A 23,670-nucleotide genomic window follows, 5' to 3' on the forward strand; every position below is an offset into this window, starting at 1 on the left:
AGAAGGCAAAATTCGCAAGCAACACGTGGCCGTAACTCTTGCTTACGTTACTGCCACGTGAGGTATAGCTGATATCATTGCCCGCATGGGGAAAGAAGCAGAGGACTTCGATAATGTCAAAGCGAATCTGCTTAAAAAGTATTGATTATCAGCAGAAGCATTCAGGCGAAAATGACAATGCACTGCGTTGCTTTAGAACAGTTCTACCGCTGGCTGCCAGAAAACATCAAATATTGGGTTCAGGATAGGCCAGGCGTGGATACTATCACGAGAGTAGCCGATCTCGCTGAGGAGTACGTAACTCGTCGTGCGTTCGAAGGCAACGAAGCTCCTGAGAAGGAGATGAATAAATACAGACCCGGCAAGCCAAAGCAATGGTCAAAGTCGAGTCAGTATAAATCCAAGGAAAGGTCAGATTCGGTGAAAAGTAGTGACGAGAACAGCAAGAAAAAGGAGGACTCACCCGAACAGACTGCAGAAAGGCAAAAGAAAAAAGATTTCGAGGGAAAGAAACAAGTAGTTTGCTACAACTGCCAGCAAACGGGGAATATCTCTGTGGGGTGCAAAAATCCCAAACTGGTGTTGATGTCACTAACAAGTAACGAGAAAAATCTGAAATTGCTAGAACCATACATTCGAGACCTCGTGGTAAACGGCAAACCGTGGCGGGTGCTTCGCGACTCGGCAGCCACAATGGACGTGGTGCACCCGTCCTACGTGGAGGAAGGCCAGTTCACGGCAGAATGTGCTTGGATAAGGCAAGCCGTAGAGGTCTCCACTGTTCATCTCCCTGTGCCAAAGATTCGTAACGAAGTCCACTTTGGAGTACTGGACATTGAAGCCGCCGTCTCGGCACAACTCCCGCCACTGTATCCATATTTCTTCTCTAATTGTGACGCAGGTGAATTAGATTTAGTGAGGGAATAGTGTGAGCCCTAACTCGTTCCAAGGCAAGGGAGCTCATGGCCAAGGCAGTGTACGAATGTCCAGTGGTGAAGAAAACGGCTTTGACGGAGGATTCATCAACCGGCACCAAACAGGACAAGCCATTAGGGGATATTGCGGAAAGTGCACTAGCTAATGAAGAGGTCAAGAAAGCACCGGAGCCTGAAATGTCTCGTGAGGCAGAATGCAGAATAAAGTTATTGTATGCAAGCCTTGCCACATTGATTGCTGAACAGGAAAAAGATTCCACCCTGCGTAACCTAAGGCCAGGCGCAAAAGAAGGTGTCGCCAAACAGAAGTTCGTCAAGAGGGCAGCCGTCCTCTATAGAAAGTACGCCAGCCGAAAAGGAGTGCAATTCGACCAACGCGTGGTGCCGCATCCCTATCGTGAGCAGCTCCTGCACCTGGTACACGGGGGCTTTTGGACAGGGCATCTGGGCATTCGGAAAACAAAGGACCGCTTACTGCAGGAATTTTACTGGTCCGGCTGCTTTCGGGAAGTGGAAGCATTCGTGAGAAGCTGTGACACATGTGAACGCATAGGAAAGAGCGGAAATAAGGGTAAAGCGCCAATGAAACTTGTTCCCATTATCACGGAGCCGTTTCGCAGGCTCATAATAGATACAGTGGGACACTCTTCCTGCAACGCAGTCTGGCTATCGGCATATTCTCACTATACTATGCCCCGCAATGAAATTCGCAAAGGCGGTGCCGCTCAAAGAACTAAGCTCGGCGGAGATCGTCAACGCGCTTTTGTCTATCTTCACGCGAGTGGGGTTTCCCGCAGAAATCCAGTCAGATCAAGGATCCATCTTTACGAGCGCAGTGACCTCGAAGTTTCTGGAAACGTGTGGTATTAAAATCATTAATAGCTGAATGTACCACCCGCAGTCAAACGTGGTAGAGAAAGTTCACTCATTCATGAAATGGCTTTTGCGAGCCCTTTGTTATAGCACAAATCCGATTGGGAGGTTTGCTTGCCTGCAGCAACGTTCGTGCTTCGAACTGCACCACACGATTCAACAGGGTTTTCACCTTCAGAGCTCGCTTACGGTCGCTGCCTCCGGTCCCTTCTTCGCATTGTTCGAGAAGCCTGGGAAGGCCGGGCAGACGACCCTTAAGTTGTGGCATGCGTGTTAGAGCTGTTAGACCGACTGCACACATCTCAAGAATCAGCAGTGCAGGAAGTGCTCAGGGTCCAAAGCAATGCTAAGCGATACTATGACAGGACAGCTCGTACGCGACGCTTTGAAGTTGGCGAAAAAGTTATGATCCCGACACCCTCATTGAAAAACAAACTGCAGGTTCAATGGGAAGGACCGGTTGGCATAATTCAGAAATTATCTGAAAAAAACTACGTATTCACGATTCCGGGAAAATAAAGGACACCACAAGTGTACCACAGCAAGCTACTTAAACCCTACCGGCAGAGGGAGGCCATTGTGAACATGTCCCTTAACCAACCTGAGGAGATACCTGTGGACTTTCCGGAGTTAACATCAATAACGGAGGCAAAAGACATTCACGAGACCATTGACAAGCTAGTAGAGCAGGCAGAGTTGAATCCCAATCAAAGGGCCGAAGGGAGTGAACTCGTGTTTGAATTTAAAGACATATTTTCAGACACCCCTGGCAAGACCACTGCGATCGTTCACGTTATCGAGTTAACCTCATCGGACCCAGTTCGCCTGAACGCTTATCGTGTTTCACCTCGTCAACGTCAAGTCATGGCCGCTGAAATAAACAAGATGTTAGAACTAGATGTAATCGAGTCAGGAGAGAGTGATTATACCTCGCCTCTTATCTTGGTTAGGTGCCAGGAAAGGAGCCGTGACCGTGTATCGACTACCGCCGGCTCCACTTAATCACGAAGGACCAAACCTACCCAATACCACATATCGAGAAAAGGCTTAAGAGAGGGAGCACTGCTAATTTCATCGCTGCGCTCGATTTAGTCAGAGGATACTGGCAGGTTCCGTTGACAGAGAGGGCAAGCAGGCTTGCGTCGTTTATTCCCCCGATAGGAACCTTTCGGCTGCAAGTCCTGAGCTTTGGATTGAAGAATGCTCCCTATCGTTTCTCTAACTAGGTGCTACGGGGAATGCGGGGCTGCACTTCCATATCTCGATGACATAGCAATATTTTTTTCATCATGGGCGGAACATATGCAACACCTGCGACCCGTGTTGTGTCGTTCACGAGAGCCCAACTTAACTGTCAAGGCTGCCAAACGCCAATCGGGGCGCGCGGAGGTAGCTTATCTAGGTCATGTAATAGGGCAAGGCCATCGTCGGCCTTCAGAGGTTAAACTGGCCGCAATAGACAACTTCGCACAACCACGCACCAAGCGGGGCATTAAGTCATTCCTTGGTTTGGCAGGTTATTACCAAAGATATATACCGCATTATTCCGAGATTGCAAGTTCTTTAACAGATGCTCTCAGAAAAACAGAACCGCAAACGGTAAAGTGGGATGACGCCAAAAAGGCTTTTAGTGTGCTGAAGAAAGCGCTGACGAGTCAGGCAGTGTTGAACGCGCCCGACTACTCTAAGCCATTCATTCTTCAGTGTGATGCCAGTGAGAGGGGTATGAGGGTGGTGCTTTGTCCAAAGAGAGATGACGAAAATGAAGACCCTGTACTGTACGCCAGTAGAAAGCTTTCAGTTCGCGAGAAAACATACAGTGCATCAGAAAAGGAATGCGCCTGCGTCGTATGTGCGGCGCATAACCTAGCTTGCTATATCGGTGGTTCAAGCTTCACCATAGAGACTGACCACTGTCCCTTCACATGGCTACAGTCCATGTCTACGAAAAACGGCCGTCTTTTGCGTTGCAGCTTGGCTCTTCAACAGTACACCTTCGATATTCACTATAAGAAGGGGTAAAGTTAACGGCAATGCCGATGGTCTGTGTCGTTGCCCCTAGAATAGCGAAAGTTCATGTTCACTCTGGTTTCCGTGGCATTTTTACGTTGGCATTATTTCATAAATTTTTTATAATCGCGAAGTTGTAGTTGATTGTTAGATGATTTTAGTAACCACGTCTTAAGGCTTTCATGAAATGGCTGCATTTAGGGTTCAGGGGGGAGGACGCGCGACAGGGATGGGAGAGCAGTAGCGGGTTTTCTTTTTTTTGTAAAGCCTGGTGTGTCTTGGGGGAGGGTGGCCTCGTGCTAGCTTACTTTATGGTTGTGGGTCCGGCTCTGTACTGGAGTGAATGCTTGGCCAAACAGGAGACGAAAAGATGCGAGACCGGTTTGCAAATCCAGTTTCACCGGACTGGACCAGGGAGAAAAGGCACACAAGAGCTCAGCGAGGACTGATGAACGACTCCCAGGAATCTACCAGCTACGGACCAAGGGTTCGTCACCCTGGAGTGAAATTCTGCTGTTGAAACACGATGCCTCCCCCAGTGTCTGCTGGCCCCCCACGCGTCGCGATCTTCCTCCCTCGCCGGAGATGCTGTTGCGGTTGGCGTGTAACACCCCGGGCAAAAAGGATGCTCAAAGACCATGCCTAATAGAAAGGGAGGATGGATTTCTAATTTGCTATGGTTGTTTCGAGTGGTTGCCGGACTGGCAGGCGCCCCGCGGTGATGACAGACCCCTTTGACTGTGTGCGACCAAGGGGAGAACCCTTTCCCCGAACTGCCCAACTCTAGGGGAGAACGCTTTCTGCAAACCAAGCAGGACCCGCGGGTAACCGCCAGAGGAGGCAAGCACGTGAAAACGTCACCTGGGAGAAAGGATTGGCAGCCCATCCCCGACCAGACTCCATGGGTTGCCGACAGAGGATGCAAGCATGTGCAACGTCACCTGGGAGAAGGGATCAGCCGCCTATCCCCGACCAGACTCAGTGCATGTCACGTGATGTTGACGTGAGCAAGATCCCGCCTACGATTTTAGTGGGCCTGTTTAAGGGGCCCCGCAATGTACCTTTTTTAAACTTCATTCATTTTCTTCTTCTATATTATTCATCAACCAATGGATAAAAAGAAATTATGGGGTTTTACGTGCCGAAACCACTTTCTGATTATGAGGCACGCCGTAGTGGAGGACTCCGGAAATTTCGACCACCTGGGGTTCTTTAACGTGCACCTAAATCTAAGTACACGGGTGTTTTCGCGTATCGCCCCCATCGAAATGCGGACGCCGTGGCTGAGGTTCGATTCCGCGACCTCGTGCTCAGCAGCCTAACACTGTAGCCACTGAGCAACCACGGCGCGTAACCAATAAATAAACAGTGCAAGTTTCGCATTATAAATCGTCTCGTCCCTGCCTTGTCACCATGGTCTACCGGACGGCTACAGCACGCAGACAACGCCACGCTACCCAATAGTAACGCCGGTCGAGGTTCGAGAAGCAGGCGTCGCAAGAACAGGTGCTATGTCCACAAACATGCTTGCACAAAGTAAGGAAGTTCAAGAGTGCGATGGTAAAATAGTTAGGAAACCATCATGACGTCGTGCATGCCATTGCGCATGCGTACAATCAACACCATTTCAGGCGCGTAACTTGTAGCGTAGCAGAGCTGGAATCTCTGTCTGTGCACATCTCAGCATTGGCTGTCACCAACCGTGCGCTGCACCGATTGAGGGCAAAGGTGCGTGCATCTCATGCGTTCCTTGTGTGTGCCACGATGCCTGTATGTGCCCGTATGCCATGACAACCCGTAACGCTGAAAGGGCACCCGAGTTTCCCAAGCAAGGAATTCGCGGGTAAGGTAAATTTGCTTGCGCCGTTCCAACTAAGCCAAGAATACAGGGACGCAATATGGGCGTCGCTATATGGAAGAATATTCACTTCAACTATCACTTCCCCAGCGCTCTTGTCCACCAAATTTCGTTTTTTTTAATCCCGAGGTCTAAAGACTTTTGTTGTTAAGGAGGCTGCATGATGGCCACAATTAGGTGCAGAATATATTCTTTACGCAAGTTGCTGTCTTCGCAGATACACAGAGCTTTATTATAAGCGACACACCTATTTCACCTAGAATCGATCATTGTGCCTCAATAGTGTCATCACGCCATCTCTTGGTGCTGTCTCAGTAGCTGTCCATTCATAGTCGCTCGACGCTGCACACACACAGAGGGAAAAGGCGGTGAAATGGGCTCAAAACAAGAACAACAATAAAGAGAGCAACAACAATAACAACAACTACAACAACGACAACAACAAAAAGGTGTCTTTTGTGCTTCAGATTTCTTTTTCAACGCTATGACTGACTCATGCCACTACGAATGTTTTGCCTGTCAAATTGTGAGCAAGTGAGCGGAGATTTATTAACCTAAGGAATACTAGAGCTACACCGTTCTTACCAACAATCCACAAGGAAGAAAACAATCTGAAGGTGAAGTGTTATCGTAAGAAATAGGTGAGCCGGTTTCTGTGGCCATGTGCCAGCAGAAATTATTTAAATTTCACTAAATTCCGGGGTTTACGTGTCAAAGCCACAGGCATAGCGACTCCGCGTTATGCACATCAGAATACGGGCTAATGTTGATTACCTGGGGATCTACCAGCGCTCTCGCATTTCGCCCCCATCGAAAATGGCGACCGGCATCGAACCCGCGACCTCAAAATCAGCAACTAATTGCCACCAGTGAAAGAACGGCAGTTGCCTTGTACAACTTATGTAGATCCCGCCGAAGCAGGCGTTTTCTATGCACAATACGGGTCGTGTCAGTGTTCCGCGCTGATAGAATGCGTTCAAACTTTTTCGTTACTGTGCTGCTAGCCGCGAACGGTCCAGAAAAAGGTGTGTATGCGACGTTTAGCGCACAAGAAAGCTGACAGGTGCAATGAAACTTTGTCCAACTTGTTCTTTGTAACAAACATTGCACAATATTGGAAACATGAGGATAGACTATAGGGGAAACTTAGTTTTTCCGCGTTTTCCTGTGATGTCCCAGATTTTTCAAGATTGGTTGAAGGCTGAAAGCGAACACTGATTTCTGATAAAAACCCGAGAGAGCAATTGAAATACAGGAAAGTTTAACCACAGAAAAAATTAGTTTGCTACCCTCCACTGGGGGAGGTTGCAGGAAACACAATCATTACATGCTGTTCACAGCCCAGAATAACAGTTTTTTTTTTGCACGTGCAAGTGCTTTATTTTTCTTTACATAATCATGGTTATACAGACATCTGGACCGATAGCCAGGGAAGGCTAGTTGGCACAGGGATAGTTGGCACTCCTAGAGTCGCGTGTGCAGGTTTTTTGTCCTTAAGAACTGCAACAATGCCTTTGTAGACCACTGCTGCTCGTGCGGTGAGTATTATAAAATATTTAGTTCTGATTGTGGTCTCTCGTTGACACAAGCTAACGCAGACGAAAGCGTTTGCCTCCGCACATTGTGTTGAGGACAGTCGCACAAGATGTGTTCAAGCGCCTCCTCGAGACAACGAGCATCGTAGTATTTAGCAATGGTATTATTTGCTAAAAATCTGGTAAGCCTGTTGTAGGGAATACGTACACAGAAAGGCTCGGCGCCAACCTCGACAGCCGTAAATCTCCGGAATAAGAATTCATTGCCACAATACAAACAAAGTTTTCACCCTCACGCGATCTGCTTGACGGGGCTGCATCTATTTGACCGCAAAGACGCCTGTTTCGCCATTGTGCCGCTAAGCATCGACTCTTTTGATCCTCCGCGGAGAAACTGCGAGCCACTGAAGTGGCCTCGCCGTCCATATACCTGATGTTCATTTGTTTTCGGTACTTTTTCGTCTACTACTCACATAAATACATAGTATGTGTTATTGGAGTTTTACGCCTCAAAATAACCAAACCACAAAAGCTGAGCAAAATAAATACCGGTGATAAACACCGCAACCGGCACTGGTTCTCGCCGAGTTTTTTTTTTTTTTTTTCAGAAGGGAGTGTCTGCCACTTCTCTGCACAGCACCAAGCGAGAGAGTAGCATTGACTGATGAAATTGTTTGCAATTCTATGCATGTGTTTTATCTGGCTCCACCCACACGCACAAGGGAGAAAAATTGGGGGGACCGGAATTTTGCGGGGCCCTAGCGTGGCCAACATTCGTGTGCCGGAAACGTCAGAAGCCCCTCGAATGCGGGCTGGTCACGTGGGCGTCCTCCTCGCCGAACGCAGCTTAAGAAGCGGCGGCTCCGACGGCGGCGGCACCCCCGAACCGGCCGCCGCGATGAACGCACTGTGGATGCTCGCAGCGACGGCGATCGCGGCATCGGCCCAGCTGAGCAAGCCGCGCGTCGAGGACGGTGGTTGGCAACCTGTGCTAGCTGCACGCGCAAAGGCCAAGAAAGGCCGCGCTGCGGATGACATACCGGCGTTCTACGTTTGGCTGCCCACCGAGCTGCTGGACCACATTCACCCGAACGGCCCCAACTTCGCCCAAATCCAGCCTCCGGCTGGCTTTCCCAGAAATCGCTACCTCCCTGCACAGGCTATTGACGAAGCGCTGGACATGGCACTGCAGCCGCCGAGGTCCGCAGCCTTCGGGCCGCTGCAGTCCGAGGAAGAGGCGGACGTGTCCGACGACAGTGGGGGCAAGCGGCCAGTCTACGGGTCGCTCGACCAGCTTGCCAAGACGGGAAAAAGAAAGATTCACAAAGGGGCTTCGACACACCACCACCAGATGGATGGATGCAGCCCGGTCAGCTCGGCTGCAGTAACCAGCCTCGGTAATCGATCGCTGCGCCAGGTGGCCGACAGCCTGGGAGCAGGTCGGTTCCTCGATCGCCTGGGCATCACCGAAATCGAGCTCATCAGTCTCACTGGTCACGACGGTAAGGTTTATTTTGGTTGTATCTGTATGGTGGGCGACCAGGCCAACGTTTGGCTCCCAGTGGAACAGTCCGAGAGTGTTCTCATTGTTGCGTTTGTGAATCAACAGTTCTTTTTAAGTGAACAAGGCCTCTCTGGCCGAGTCCCTTGTTCGCTACCTGTCTCTTTTTCGCTACCTTGGTCTTAATAACTTTTTTACAGCACTGTATGCATCTTCCTCCCCAAGGCATGTGTCGTGTGCGTGGGAAAAAATCTTCGTGAGCCGATCCTGGAGCTAGTGCAATTGTAGGCTGAAATTGAAGCTAAAAGTGTGCATATCCTTTCAAATCCCGTATACAGTGCAAACCACATAGGTCGTTTCGATAAGGAAAAGCATAAAGCACGTGTCGTGTCAATATTATGGATGCTGAGGCGGTCGTTCGCAATGAGAAGCACAGAAGATTCATAACGACTTGCGCTTGTAACAGTGGGCATGACGTCAATACCCCTATAAAATTTTAACTAAAGTGCAGGGGCCTAAAACTATTCCTACATGTTTTTACTCCAATCTCCTGAGGTCAAATTTACGTAAGCGCCGACGCAAGCATCGGGCGGTGACCCGCAGCGTTGCCTGAACGGCCCAATCAAACGACACTCCCCTCGTTTATAGGAGTTGACTTTTCGTTGCTTTCAAAACGAATAACATTGCCTACATTGAGCGGTTTTTCTTATCTAATTGGCTGACAAGAGGCGAGGAGCTCGCTCAAGTGGAGAGGGTTTCGATGGGGCCGAGCCAACGCGCTGAAAATAGATAACCGGATGAAAAGGGCGGTGCCTGCGTCTGCGATTGGTCCGCTTTCCCTTGCTTAGCTTGCGGTGGCTCGTCGAAAATCGCGCCGGTATGCAGCGGGAGCTTAAGAATAACGCTAAAACGGAACCCCAGCAAAGAAGAGTTGGCAGAACGAGGTCGTAAACGTGCCAAAAGTTCTCGAAAAGGTCACACGGCCACGCAAAAGGTTTTATTATACGCAAATAAGCCCATGCTCTTCGACAGGGGTGCTCTCCGACGAGCGGCAGCAACCATCTTTTATTCCTTTCGGAACAGGGCGGCCGGCGGCTTTTCAGAAGAAAATTAAGTTTTGTTCGGCATATTAATGCATTATTACCCGTCACATTGACGCGGTAAGTTTTTGCGGTTTTGTGACGTCGTGTGAGAGGCAGGTGAAGTGGGTGCAACCGGAAAACTTTTGACCAATAGCCGAGCACTAATGGCAAAAAGGCGTCGAATCAGAAATAACTCTTTTTGTTTCGTTCGGTCAAGTTAGGCATAATCAGTGTGTACACGTCATATCAGATGGGGAGCTATCACGGTTTTCGCAACGTCGCGTGACAGACAGGTGAGGGGGGGGGGGGGGGGTCCAAAACAGTTCTTGACCAATCGCGGTAATCTGATTGTAGAATTGGACTAGGACAGTTTGGAACAGTTTTACGTTATAACGCCCCAGTTTTGCTTGGCATATTAAAGATCCACTTTTGCTAGGCATATTAATGCATCTTCATCGCGTACACGCGATCAATGAGTTAGCTGTAAGCGGGAAAATACAGGAATTCCGGATCAAGCTGCAGAACAGTTATTCGGCTATAACTCAGGCAGATTACTTTAGTGCTGAAGATATGAACGACCATCTTATGGGCATCATTAAGAAGTGTGCAATAGGAATCGGTGGTAACTCCGTTACACAGGATGCCAGTAAGCTATCGCAGGAGATGAAAAATCTGATCAAGAAACGCAGTGTATGAAAGCCTCTAACCCTACAGCTAGAATAGAACTGGCAGAACTTTCCAAGTTAATCCACAAGCGTAAGATAGCTGACATAAGGAAGTATAATATGGATAGAATTGAACATGCTCTCAGGAACAGAGGAAGCCTAAAAGCAGTGAAGAATAAATTAGGAATAGGCAAGAATCAGATGTATGCGTTAAGAAAAAAAACCGGCAATATCAATATTAATATCGATGAGGTAGTTCAAGTGGCTGAGGAGTTCTATAGAGATTTATACAGTACCAGTGGCACCCACGACGATAATGAAAGAGATAATAGTCTAGACGAATTTGAAATCCCACAAGTAACACCGTAAGAAGTAAAGAAAGCCTTGGGATCTATGTAAAGGGGGAAGGCAGCTGGGGAGTATCAGGTAACAGCAGATTTGTTGAAGGATGGTGGGCAGATTGTTCTAGAAAAACTGGCCACCCTGTATACGCAATGCCTCATGACTTCGACAGTACCGGAATCTTGGAAGAACAATAACATAATCATAATTCATGAGAAAGGGGACGCCAAAAACTTGAAAAATTATAGACCGATCAGCTTACTGTCCGTTGCCTGTAAAGTATTTACTCAGGTAATCGCAAATAGAATCAGGAACACATAGACTTCCGTAAACCAAAGGACCAGGCAGGATTCCGTAAAGGCTACTCAACAATACACCATATTCACACTATCAATCAGGTGATAGAGAAATGTGCGGAATATAACCAACCCTTACGTATAGCTTTCATTGATTACGAGAAACCGTTTGATTCAGTCGAAACCTCAGCAGTCATGGAGGCATTACGGAATCAGGGTGTAGACGAGCCGCATCTAAAAATACTGACAGATATCTATAGCGGCTCCACAGCCACCGTAGTCCTCCATAAGGAAAGCAACAAAATCCCAATAAAGAAAGGCGTCAGGCAGGGAGATACCATCTTTCCAATGCTATTCACAGCGTGTTTACAGGAGGTATTCAGAGACCTGGATTGGGAAGAATTGGGGATAAGAGTTAATGGAGAATACCTTAGTAACTTGCGATTCGCTGATGATATTGCTTTGCTTAGTAACTCAGGGGACCAATTGCAATGCATGCTCACTGACGTGGAGAAGCAAAGCACAAGGGTGGTTCTAAAAATTAATCTGCAGAAAACTAAAGTAAAGTTGAACAGTCTCGGAAGAGAAGAGCAGTTTACGATAGGTAGCGAGGCACTGGAAGTGGTAAGGGAATACATCTAGTTAGGACAGGTAGTGAGTGCGGATCCGGATCATGAGACTGAAATAATCATAAAAATAAGAATGGGCTGGGGAGCATTTGGCAGGCATTCTCAGATCATGAACAGCAGGTTGCTATTATCCCTCAAGAGAAAAGCGTAGAATAGCTGTGTCTTACCAGTACTCACGTACGGGGCAGAAACCTGGAGGCTTACGAAAAGGGTCTAATTAAATTGTGGTGGACGCAACGAGGCATGGAAAGAAGGATAATGGGTGTAACGTAAAGGGATAAGAAAAGAGCAGATTGGGTTAGGGAACAAACGCGAGTTAATGACATCTTAGTTGAAATCAATAAAAAGAAATGGGCATGGACAGGACTTGTAATAAGGAGGGAAAATAACCGATGGTCATTAAGGGTTACGCATTGGATTACAAGGGAAGGGGAGCGTAGCAGGAGGCAGCAGAAAGTTAGGTGGACGGATGAGATTAAGAAGTTTGCAGGGTCGACATGGCCACAATTAGTACATGACCGGGGTAGTTGGAGAAGTATGAGAAAGGCCTTTGTCCTGCAGTGGGCGTAACCAGGCTGATGATGATTATGATGATGATGATGATCGTGTACACGACACTTTGACGCAATGAGTTTACGTGGTTCTGTGACGTCTAATGACAGACAGGTGAAGTGCGTGCAGCCTGAAACCTTTCGACCAATAGCAGATGGTTAATGACGAAACGGCGTCGAAACAGAAGTAATTATTTTTCTTTTGTTTGGTCAATTCATGCATAATCACTACGCACACGTCATGTCAGATTGGGAGCTAGCGCGGTATTCGTGACGCCGCATGAAAGACAGGCGAGGAGGGAGTGGTCCAAAAACGTTTTTGAGCAAGCGCGGAAGGATGATTGCAGAATAGGAATAGAAAGGTTTGGAATAACTTTACGTTGTAGCGCCCCAGGTTTTGTGACAGCACAGTTTGTAATATCGGACCTGATGTCAGTACATTACATATATACATATAGAGAGAGGGCCCGCCTAGCAAGGCATTTGTGTTGTGACAGTGCTAGGGACAGTGGGGACTCCCGAAGAGCAGCGTGCATGCGAGGAACGACGAGAACAGAGACAGCAGTGTGAAGAACGGCGTTGTGCTCGTGCCACGGATGAACATTGTGCCCAGGAAGCTCAGCGCAAGCGCGGCAGGATGATGATGAATGCCGTGGAGCCGAGAACGCGGCCAAGCTACGAAGGTACAATGCAGTCAATCGTTTCAATGGTTCAAATTCTAACTTTAAAAACAAAATTCTCCAATTTATATCTGGTTTTTCGTTGTGTGACCGACTGTGGTTCCAGGTTAAGTGCATTTCCCTTGTCCACTTTTTGTCGGAGCACGAAGTAGCGCCGCAAGCGAAGCAGTGGGCCGTTGAAACGTCTTTGGCCAATAATTAGATAAACTGCATTGAATGTTGCCATGTGAATAATTTCAAGACACGTCCCGTAAACCTTACGTTTTTTTTTTCTTATTTTCTCTTCCGCCTTGTTGAAGTAGCAATTCTGGGCTTCCAACAAGGTCTTCAATGTGGCACGTTTGTGATTACTCTTCGGAAAGCTGCCCGAACGGACGGGACAACAAGAAATGAAGGCAGACATGGTGCTGGTCTCCCGTGGTGGCTGTGAATGTGGTTTTCATCTCAGGTACATGAGGTTGCCATGTTCAGTTGTGGCCATGGCCACCGCATTCCAATGGTGGTGGATGGCAAACGTATTTTTCGCCCACCAGTATGCCGTCCATACGGGCAGCTTTGGGATAATTATTTTTGCCTAGAAAGCGACGCCTGCCGCTCGAATCCCGCTTCAACATGTTTCATAATATGGTGTATGCGTACCGGTGAGAGCCGGAGAAGCCGTTACGTACTTTCAGCGCAAGCAGTATGCATTATTTAAAGGTGTGCTTGACTGGAAGACTTTTCGTTTAAACAGAGTCTTTTAATACTTGTTGGTTTAATGTACGGGAACGTAAGCGGACACTTGTGGTTTGTCAAGTGATCCAAAGAAAGCAAGCTCAAACGTGTCATTTCTTTGTCATGTACTCCGTAGTTTCTTTCCCAACTCGTTTCGTGAGGCCTACGAACGCCACAATCGCCAAGCGATCGCAGAAACTGATCATCATTTTTGTTTTGAGACGGCAGGATGCGGAAGCGTTCCAGTCGCCATCAACGACAGCGCAGCGACGATTCCTGTGCTGAGGCGGGAGTTGCTGTCATGCTTGACCGTCATGTCGGCGTATTCATTCCACGCGCTCATTTCGAATGCGTCAGTGTGCGTGCATGCGAGCACCTTTGCGTTTGACTGTGTTATTTCTTAGCGTATACACGCGTTAATAGCGCCAAGTACGTTAACATAGCGTCCGTAGGCCGCAAACACGCGATACCGTTTGGAGAATGCGGACACAATGCCATTTCTTTATGTGCTTACTTAAGGCTCACATACGCTATTCTAAATTTCATGGATTTACACCGCTTAAACGAAATAGGAAAAAAAAATAGGTGGAAAGGAGAGGTAGGATTGCCGCTTCTGTTTTTCTTTTAACCTATTTCATTTAAACGCTGGACATGCATGAAATGTCCACCTCGCCCAGCGCTTTAAGCACTGCGCCATTGTGAAGCGGACGTCCCAACGCATCGCATGACGCAGGCGCGTACACGCTGTTCCTGCCGGCGGACGAGAGCCTGGAGCTGACGTCGCCCGAGCTGCTCGGTTCGTGGAGCGCCGGGCGCGCGGCGCGCCAGGCGGCGCTGCTCAACCACGTGCTGCCGTCACGTGTGGCACTCGCGGAGCTGACGCGTGGGGGCAGCTTCACGACCAGGGCTGGTGCGCGACTGAACGTGCGCCGAAGTGCTACCAGTGGCGTGAGTACCCCTCGGCTTGTTGCACCCGAGGCAGTTTTCGGGAGAGCTCCTCGGTGGGTTGCAGTGGAAATTCGGTCCCTTTTGGCTTTGGGGGCGCATGTTATGCATGTGCCGGCACGCAAAGTCCAGTTCAACATTTTCATTCTGGAGAATGCAAAGCTGGCAATATTTTTACCAAGTGCGACGAACAATATTACAGTGCCTCATTTCATGAAAAAGCGCTCAAAACAAAGAGGATGCAGCGCTACCTCAGACACAGAGCACTCTGCCGTTTAAGATGAATAACAAAAAAGGCCTGCCTCCACTGTCACTTGGCAGCAGGTATGTGCAGAATGTGTGGCTGTAAAAGCGCTATCAACGAGTACCTGGCGCCTCAAAACTTGTCGGTTATACAGGTCACCGTGAGGCAGAGTAGCTCTTGCAATAGATAAGCACATTCAGCGAAAATAAATCATTATTTAACACAAATTTACGAGTTGAAACAAGTCGCTCACTCTACGTGTCCTTGTTTGAGTGAACAATGCAGCTCAGCCCCATAAAACAACCTAGGTGTACAGGCGTCCGCAATACGTACGTGTGAAACAAATTTGTTGGGGATACACACAAATGCTTCGCTATAGAATTCGTTTCGTTGTGAACACAACTGTATTTAGAGGCGTTCGACTTTATTCACACAATCTCTTACAAGTCAATTTTTGCGCAAAGTACCTTTGCTGGGCCGCTGTCGCATTTGCGCCGAGAATATGTGTTGCTAGTATGGCACGCGAATGGCGATAGGCAGACGACGCCCAGCTCTCGTGCGAGTGACATGGTGAGAGATTGATGACCCAAAAGTTACGTGAGATTTTAGCGCTAAACATTAAACCCACTGCGTGTTTTATTTTAGTATACAGTGATTTCGTGCCTTAGCCAATTGCATTCGCGTGTGTCAGCATACAGAAAAAGCTACCTAAGGTGGTCAGTAATGTTTGCCTGCAGGTTTGCACTATAACGCATTAACTGAAGCTGGTATATATAAGGTTGTCGCTGTGCTTTATTCGCGAGGTTTTGAAGAATGCTTGCGCCGTTTCAATGGGTATTCTTAATTGTTTGGATTTTACGTAGTGATTGTTTCAAATTTCCAATTTCCGTGATGGAGCTTCATGCGAGACATTAATCTTGGAACAAAATGCTTTTATTCTCAAAATACTCCGGGGCTATATTGAACGTGTTCAGCGACGGTTCATTCGTAACCTGTACGATTTTTTTCTCGGACGCCGTGTATTTTATGCCTATGAGCGTGTACTGCGCATGTTTAATATTAGTCCCCTGGAAATAAGGCAGAAATACCGTGATTACTTATTTTTCTATAAACTAATTCGCAACCACTTTTCCTATCCGCGGTCAGCTGTAACGTTCTGCTTGCCTCGCCCTAACCTGGGTAGTCCTAGCATGTTTTACGTGAATTCCTCTTGCGCCTCTAACGCTATAACAGGTCTTTCTACACAACAAGATAACTTGCGCGATGATCTTGATATGTTCAGCTCTACTACTTGCTCATTATCTGACTTCTGTCTCTGAATAATTCAATGTTTTGTTGCACTTTGTGTCACTGTTGTTTGAGATATTCTGTTTTGTTTTTCGGTTTTATATTCTTTGTGTAACACAAGTTCACCAATAGTAAGGCATAAAGCCGTTCTTCGGGACTTTAGGAAAATAAATAAGAAGTAGGAAAAATAAATATTTATTTAGGTTCAGATACTGAGGAAGGCTTAGGAGTTAGGATCAATGGTCAATATCTCAACAAGCTTCGGTTTACAGGTGATACTGCCCTGTTCAGCAACACTGCGGATGAATTGCAACAAATGATTGAGGACCTTAACCGAGAAAGTGCAACAGTGTGGTGGAAGATTATTATGCAGACGAGAAAGGTAATGTTCAATAGCCTGGCAAGGGAAAAAGAATTCACGATCGCTAGTCAGCCTTTAGAGTCTGTGAAGGAGTACGTGTGTGTTGGGCAATTACTCACCGGGGACCTCGATCATCAGAAGGAAATTTACTGTAGGATAAAAATGGGTTGGAGTACATATGGCACAAATGACAAAATCCTGACTGGGAGCTGACCACTTTCGGGAGCTGACCACATTCTAGCAGTGCTAACACATGGGGCAGAACCTAGCAGGTTAACAAAGAAGCTTGAAAACAAGTTAAGGACCGCGCAAAGAGCAATGGAACGAAGAATGTTAGGCGTAGCGTTAAAAGACAGGAAGAGAGCGGTGTAGATCAGCGAGCAAACGGGGATAGGCGATACTGTAGTTGACATTAGGAGTAAAAAAAAAATGGAGCTGGGCAGGCCACGTAATGCGTAGGGCAGATAACCGGTCGGCCATTAAGGTTTCAGAGTCAATGCCAAGGGAAGCGCAGTCCACGAGGGCAGAAAATTAGGTGCAGTGATGAAATTAGCCAACATGCAGGCACAAATTGGAATCAGCTAGCACAAGACAGGAGTAATTAGAGATCGCCGGGAGAGGGCTTCGTCTCACAGTGGTCGTAAAAATAGGATGATGATGATGATGATGATGATGATGATGATGATGATGAAATAGCGTACTCTTGCATTGCTACGGGAGTAGATTTTCGAGTGATGATATCTGCAGGAAGAGTGACGCATTCTGCATTACACTGCGTCGCGCATATTGTGTTGTACTGTTATCATGCATGCCATCAGTGCCGTTGCTTTTGATTCTCGCCTGCTAATAACACGTCTAGTCAGAACATCTTCGCTAGACGGGCTTGCGAAATAGGTTGCATCACGAGATGTTATTTTCACTGTTCGCTGGTTGCCCAATAATGAGCTGGCGTTTACCGAGTGCTCTGTAAACTATAGCCCTGGCTAACACTATGACTCCCCACGGGACAACGTATTAAACGGAATACCTTGGAAAATAAAGCAAATGGCCTGAACCTCTAACGGGATCCGTTCTCTACATTCTATATGTTGCAAATGTTTATTTATTTATTTATTAAACAAATAAAAAAAAATAAATAAATAGACAAGAAGGAATGCAAGAAAAAATGCTTCTGACTACAATATCTAGCACTGTCTGCTCGGGCGATCAAGAAGAACCTAGCACTATTTACACGGCGACCAGAATACGCTCGCGTTGTGAATGTCTGTGCACCTGCGCCGGGTATCCAGGATCAAAAGGGCAAGAAAGTAAAAAAAACGCACATCCACGTTATTTCCTTATATGGGAACGTTTGTTTTCCTTCCAATGCATCAAATTCCTTAACTCGTTCTTCTTTTTTTTTACTATTTTAATAGCAATAGCTACTTTATTCTCATTTTCACATGTTTGTCACACATTCTCGCATAAAAAGCTTTTATGTGTTTTTGCTGCGTACGTTAAATGTTTTTTTTTTCCTTCAAAGTGCGATGTGTACCGGCACTATTTTAGTCTGTCGTACGAATCAAGACAGCTTGTCAGGTAATCTGCTAAGAATTGTGGCTAAAAGTTTCAGTGGAGTCGCATCACATTACCTGCGCGAACAAACTAGTCGGCGTTTTAATTGAAATGTTCACTGTTTGCACACAAACCAATTTTCGACATGCGTTGGAACTCTCAAACTGACTGGCAATTTTAAAGCGAGAGCTTTACTGGGCCCGAACTTGCGATTTCGCTGTGACGGTGCTCCGAGGAGGCACATGACATCACAACGCGCGCCTCGCCGCGGATATTTCTCTCTCTCTCGTTCCGTAGTCATTACTGTGCATGCGCCACTGGTTGTACCGAGCCACATGCGCAGCGCCGCTCCTTTCTGCCGCCACCGTTTAGTATGACGTCACACCGCGTTCCTCGTTGCGCTCGCCTCCGCTCGCTTCGCCAGCTGCGTCGCATGCCGGATGTCGGAGGATTGAAAAGGAGAGCTCGCGTGCGCCGCAACCACACTTGAGGCGGCAGTATTCTTATAAGCAGGAGGAGGCCTGGAATCGACATCGGAACGAGATTAAGAGGAAATCAGTTACAGACGAATAGCGCGCCGAACGACTGGCTAAACGCCGCAACATAGCTAGACAACCAGACTAACCTGGACTTGCAATGGAGATTAACCAAGGCTAACCATGCTATACCTTAGCTTTCGCTAGGTATATCCTGGCATAGCCGAGCTATGCCACTGCCAATTTTTTCTAAAGTGTTGAAATTGGTTGATTTGTCTCCCTTAGCATAGGCGTATCTACCGGGGAGGCAAGGGGGCCACTTGATCACCCCCACTTTCAAATGTGGGGGGGGGGGCAAAGTATATCGTTTGCCCCCCCCCTCCCCCCACACACGCACTTTTGAAAGCGGGCACTTTCGGCTGCACGCTGTAAAGCCGAGCAGCACTACAACTGAAGCTAAATGGTCTTTCTTAAGATTGAGCACATAAGTAGTGCTTTTCTTTACTCCCCTTCCCGAGTGGCGAAGCTCGTCTTTTGTGTCAGCGGGCGACGCGTGGTATTCGCCACCCGCGTTGACGCCGGAAACCACGTCAGCTTGCCCAACTTGCATCAACGGCAGGTTTTCGGCACCGCTGTTTCCGCATTCAAAAACACAATCAGCTTGCTACATTTCACGTTCGGGCGAGGTGGAAGTTCCGATAGAAAATCATCAGCCGAGCCCAATGAGTGGTGTGCCTTGCAGCATGAGATCGTTAAATTATCAAATGCTGGATCTATTTAATATATGTCCAGAGGTAGCCTACATAGCGTTGCAGTCTGAGTATTTTATTGTTATCAAAAGATAATCAAACTTCTTACAGGTATAACTGTTCAATTTTATTGTGTAATCATGACTTAGCGTAGATGCTCGTTAAAAATGACTTGGTAGAACGTGCAAAGCCATTTCAATGCCAGTAGAACACTGAATTGAATTTTTCTAAAGGCACGTGTCACTTCTGACTTTGACGATTTCATTTTCAGCCTGTTTATATACAAGGGCTGTACTATTACCTGTTTGCTGAAAGGAGAAACAACAGCAGACATTTGGTATTTTGAAAAATGAGGACCACTTTCTGGCGACGTGTTCCGAAAGTTTGTACTGTGCAGGTTGCTTGTGTGCTCTGAAAACTGAATGGCCGCTTTCTCCCACTTTTTATGCGTTATACACGGCATTTAGTTTTCCCCCGGTATCCTCGATAAATATGTGAGGCACGGTGTTTATGTTTATTTCAAGTACGAGGCAATGTTCTGAGTGACGAGCGATATATGTTTACTGTTTACATTACAGCCTTTCTAGAAAGTTACTCATTGAAGCGTTCCAGAGTGTCGTAACGCTGCCCATCTGTTTCCCAGTCTCCTAAAGCAAAAGCGCCCGACACGGTTGACATTTCGTTAACATGGAGAGAATCTTAAACGTAATGCGTTGGGAAACTTTCACTTTTCTGCCTTCAATGGAAGTATTGCCGATAATTACTAAATCCCAATTTTTCCATGTGTTTTCGTGCATCATACGAGATTCGTAGTTTGTTTCTTCGGTGACCATGGTGAGCTGAAGAAGGCATCTTGTTTATACATGGGGCGAAAAGATGGGCATGGTATGGCCAATGTGTAGGCAACGTTTCAAATGGGTAGGTTAAATGCGCATTTTACAGTATAATACATATGCAAGTGGTCCAAAACGTTATTAATCTGTTTTACGAGCGCTGTAAGACTTACACGGTCGCACTGACATAATTACAACTACAATTGAGCTCGAACTTTGCGAACATAAGGGGAACAATACGCCAAGTTTATGTGCGATGGTAACTGGGTTTTGATCAAATACAGCGTTAAAAAAATTGTAAGCAAGTGTTCAAAAGTATCACACTGCTGCTATTAACTAGGTTTTCCAAAGTTCCAAAAGAACTCTACATATATTTTATACTTCTACGGAATAAGCAGCATTTTACGTGTCAACGTTTCTGGCTTATTTATAAGCTTCAAGAATTGAACCCTCATCTTATTTGTTTGCTTTTTCGTGCGTGATATATTGGTTTTGCCAGCTGCTACCCTCACTAAAATAAAAGAGGCAGATTCGTTTTGTTTGGTGATTGTGACGACACGTTAGTGGGTGAAGTGTTCAAAATACTTCGGTTTTCGCAATAAATTACGTATGGAAGCAGTAGAGTTATGAGCGGGACAGATCTGAGCCCGCTGCCCTGGCTGAACTATAAAAGCCACCAAGACCAAATTTAGCGAAAAATGGTGGTACGCTGTAAACTATTTGTGCGAAGTACGGCTGGATCAAACACAGCCCCTGTAAAAAAAAAATCTTATCCAAGTGTTAGAGCGTGTGATATGGCTGCTATCAGCTATGCTTCCCAGTGTCTCGACATAGCTATACTTTACAACAGGTTTATGTTTTGCGGAAGCGGACGGGGGCATCGTAATTGCAACCTGCGACAAAATTTTTATGTTCCTGGTCCAGTTAGAAGCGCTGCATACATTTACTGATAGGAAGAAAGAGGTAATTTCTTTCCCTATTTTCAGGCCTGATAACATGTTTCGACTGGGTTTTAGCGATCTACTCGGTGAATTAAACAAAGCAGTTTGTTTATGATTGGCGAAAATCAAAAGCGCATTATAGGCAATATGTAGGTAAACGTAAAAGACAGGGCACTAATAATGGCATTTGCAGTATATTACGCATGCAAGCGATCCGGAGTCTTATGAATGTGTTTTGCGAACAGAGAACTTATCCCACTGCCCTGGGAGAACTGTGAACTTAACCGATATCAAATCTAGGGAAAATTGAGATTGGGAGGGGGAAGGGGGCAGGAAGAAAGGTAGGACATTATGGTGAGTGAATCTTATGGCGAAGTATTATGTGTGCTGATGAATTACTGGCTTTTTTAGAAATTCCTAGCACGATGTGCTCCGAAGCATTACTTGTGGGCAAGGTTTCAAACGCAATAGTCATATATATATATATATATATATATATATATATATATATATATATATATATATATATATATATATATATATACAGACAACTTTTTCAAGTATGCGATATAGTTAATGGACACGTAAACATTTATTGCAACTGTTCGAACGCAACAAGTTTTCTGGAAATCGGGTTGTAATTCTCCCAAGGTCGCACGCATCTGCTGCCTTTTGTTCTTTTTGTGAATATTGCAAGTATGTTATGTTAATTGTACTTCGTTGCGTATAACCTCGAGAATACTATTATGTAAACTAGCAATACATTTATACTCTAGACTTAAACATGAAGTACAAGTCTTTGTTTAGTTAAAAAAATTGTTTGTAGCAAATGCGCATTTTTTATGTGCGCTGTACTGCTGCTATACTGGGCGGGACTCGCGACCTCTGTGAGACATTAATTGCCTTTTGCCCCTGCATCATCTTTAGATGTTATATGGTTGCAAGAAATAAATGCTAATTCAAACGATTTTACGTGCCCCCATGGTTCACCACGTGTGATTGATAAATATGACTATGTCTGTTGAAAAAAAGCATAACTGACAGACGCATTTCCAGGCTCGTTAACTTATTGTCATAGTAATTATGACATATATATATATATATATATATATATATATATATATATATATATATATATATATATATATATAGATATATATAGATATATATATATATAGAGAGAGAGAGAGAGAGAGAGGTCAGATCTTTTGCGGCTTACCCCCTTCGAGAAATGGTTGGTACGCCACTGTCCCTCAGCAGACACACCGTAGCTACACTTTTAGGCAAACGCCGCCGATGCGTGATTTCCTCATGCCAGAAAGTGTGGCCGCGAAGGTGCAGCGATCGTTGTCGTCGTGTGCAGGTGCTACACGAGAGGAAGGCACACGTGGTTTATGCACGCTCACACGCGCCGGCAAGGAACAGCTGAAGCCACTCGCCCCCAAAGTGACCGCGCTCGGAGAACTAGGCGCGTGGCGCGCGAAAACATCCTTCGCGGGGATAAGCGGGCCGCCACGCCATGCATTCGGTCTCCGCCGAATTGCGACAGGAGAGCACAGGGTCGGCATGCGTGGTGCTGCATACTAGAGAGGGCTTCGATCCGAACCCTGGCCAGAACAGGTGGCCGCACTGACTGCCCCCGACGGCTTTATTATAATGACCAGCCCTCTCGTAGAAGTTATGGAAAGTGGCCTCTCGAACAGCTTGTTTCCAAGACAGGGTTCAGTGGAGGCTGTTAGGAGAGGAGCTGCGCGCGCCTTCTTTCCGGGGAATGTGCGGGAATAATATGTATCACTTGCTGTCGAAAACTTCAGAGGTGGTTGACCTCGTGTCGGAGATTTTGGAATAGTTCGTTCGGAAGGAGAATGTTGGCACACATTATAAATGTTGACTGCGAATAAAAGGTGTCGCATACCCTGCAGTGCCCTGCGCACGTAGTCGTAGACTGCGGGCACCTCTGCCTAGGTATTGTCAAGTATATTCGAGAGCGGATGCATTTTTCGGCCATGTGCACCAGGGGTGGAGCTTGTATCTAGCCTAACTGTAGCATAGCTGTGCTGACCGATTTTTTGAGATGGTATAGCAGCATGTGTGTGTGTAGCGCGCGCGGGTGGAACAGGTTGCTGCATGTTCCGCGGAAATTATGTTTTGTGTAAAACAGCCATGTGCCTTTTGGTTGAAGGAGTAGCGCTTTCTCGTCGACTATCACGGTACGACCCCACGACGGCGCACACTGAGGAAGGAAGGTCTGTACAGAGTGATGTGCCCTAGATTTGTCAGTATGTGCATTCTGGCATACCATAGTATGACTTCTTGTTGGGCTAGTCTATTTATTTATTTATTTATTTATTTATTTATTTATTTATTTATTTATTTATTTATTTATTTATACATACTGCAACTATAGGAAGGTTATCGCAGGAGTGAGGTGCAAAATCAAAGGTGCCACACATATAGCAAAAGGGGGTCCACAAATCCTGAACACAAATGCCTCAACTGACCAAGTTCCTAAAAGATATTCGGCAAGAAATGCGTGACATGCGAAACGCTATTGAAAAAGAAGTCCGAAAGGAATTCAAAGATATGAAGCATTCTATTGATTTTTTCAG

General features: G+C 46.5%; 1 protein-coding gene across 3 annotated transcripts in view; it reads left to right on the forward strand.

Annotated features, from left to right (window-relative positions):
• LOC139057104 (periostin-like) overlaps window positions 1-23,670 on the forward strand; it is an 87,699-nt gene that overhangs the window by 40,353 nt on the left and 23,676 nt on the right. For all 3 annotated transcript variants that reach the window (XM_070534884.1, XM_070534882.1, XM_070534886.1), the window contains exons 2-3: window positions 8,058-8,713; window positions 14,405-14,619. In XM_070534884.1, the coding sequence (XP_070390985.1) occupies window positions 8,110-8,713; window positions 14,405-14,619 (819 nt within the window). In that variant the 5' untranslated portion in view covers window positions 8,058-8,109. The remainder of the gene's footprint in view (window positions 1-8,057; window positions 8,714-14,404; window positions 14,620-23,670) is intronic.

The sequence above is a fragment of the Dermacentor albipictus genome, chromosome 1 (assembly GCF_038994185.2).
Source record: "Dermacentor albipictus isolate Rhodes 1998 colony chromosome 1, USDA_Dalb.pri_finalv2, whole genome shotgun sequence".
NCBI classification, from domain to species: Eukaryota; Metazoa; Arthropoda; class Arachnida; order Ixodida; family Ixodidae; genus Dermacentor; species Dermacentor albipictus.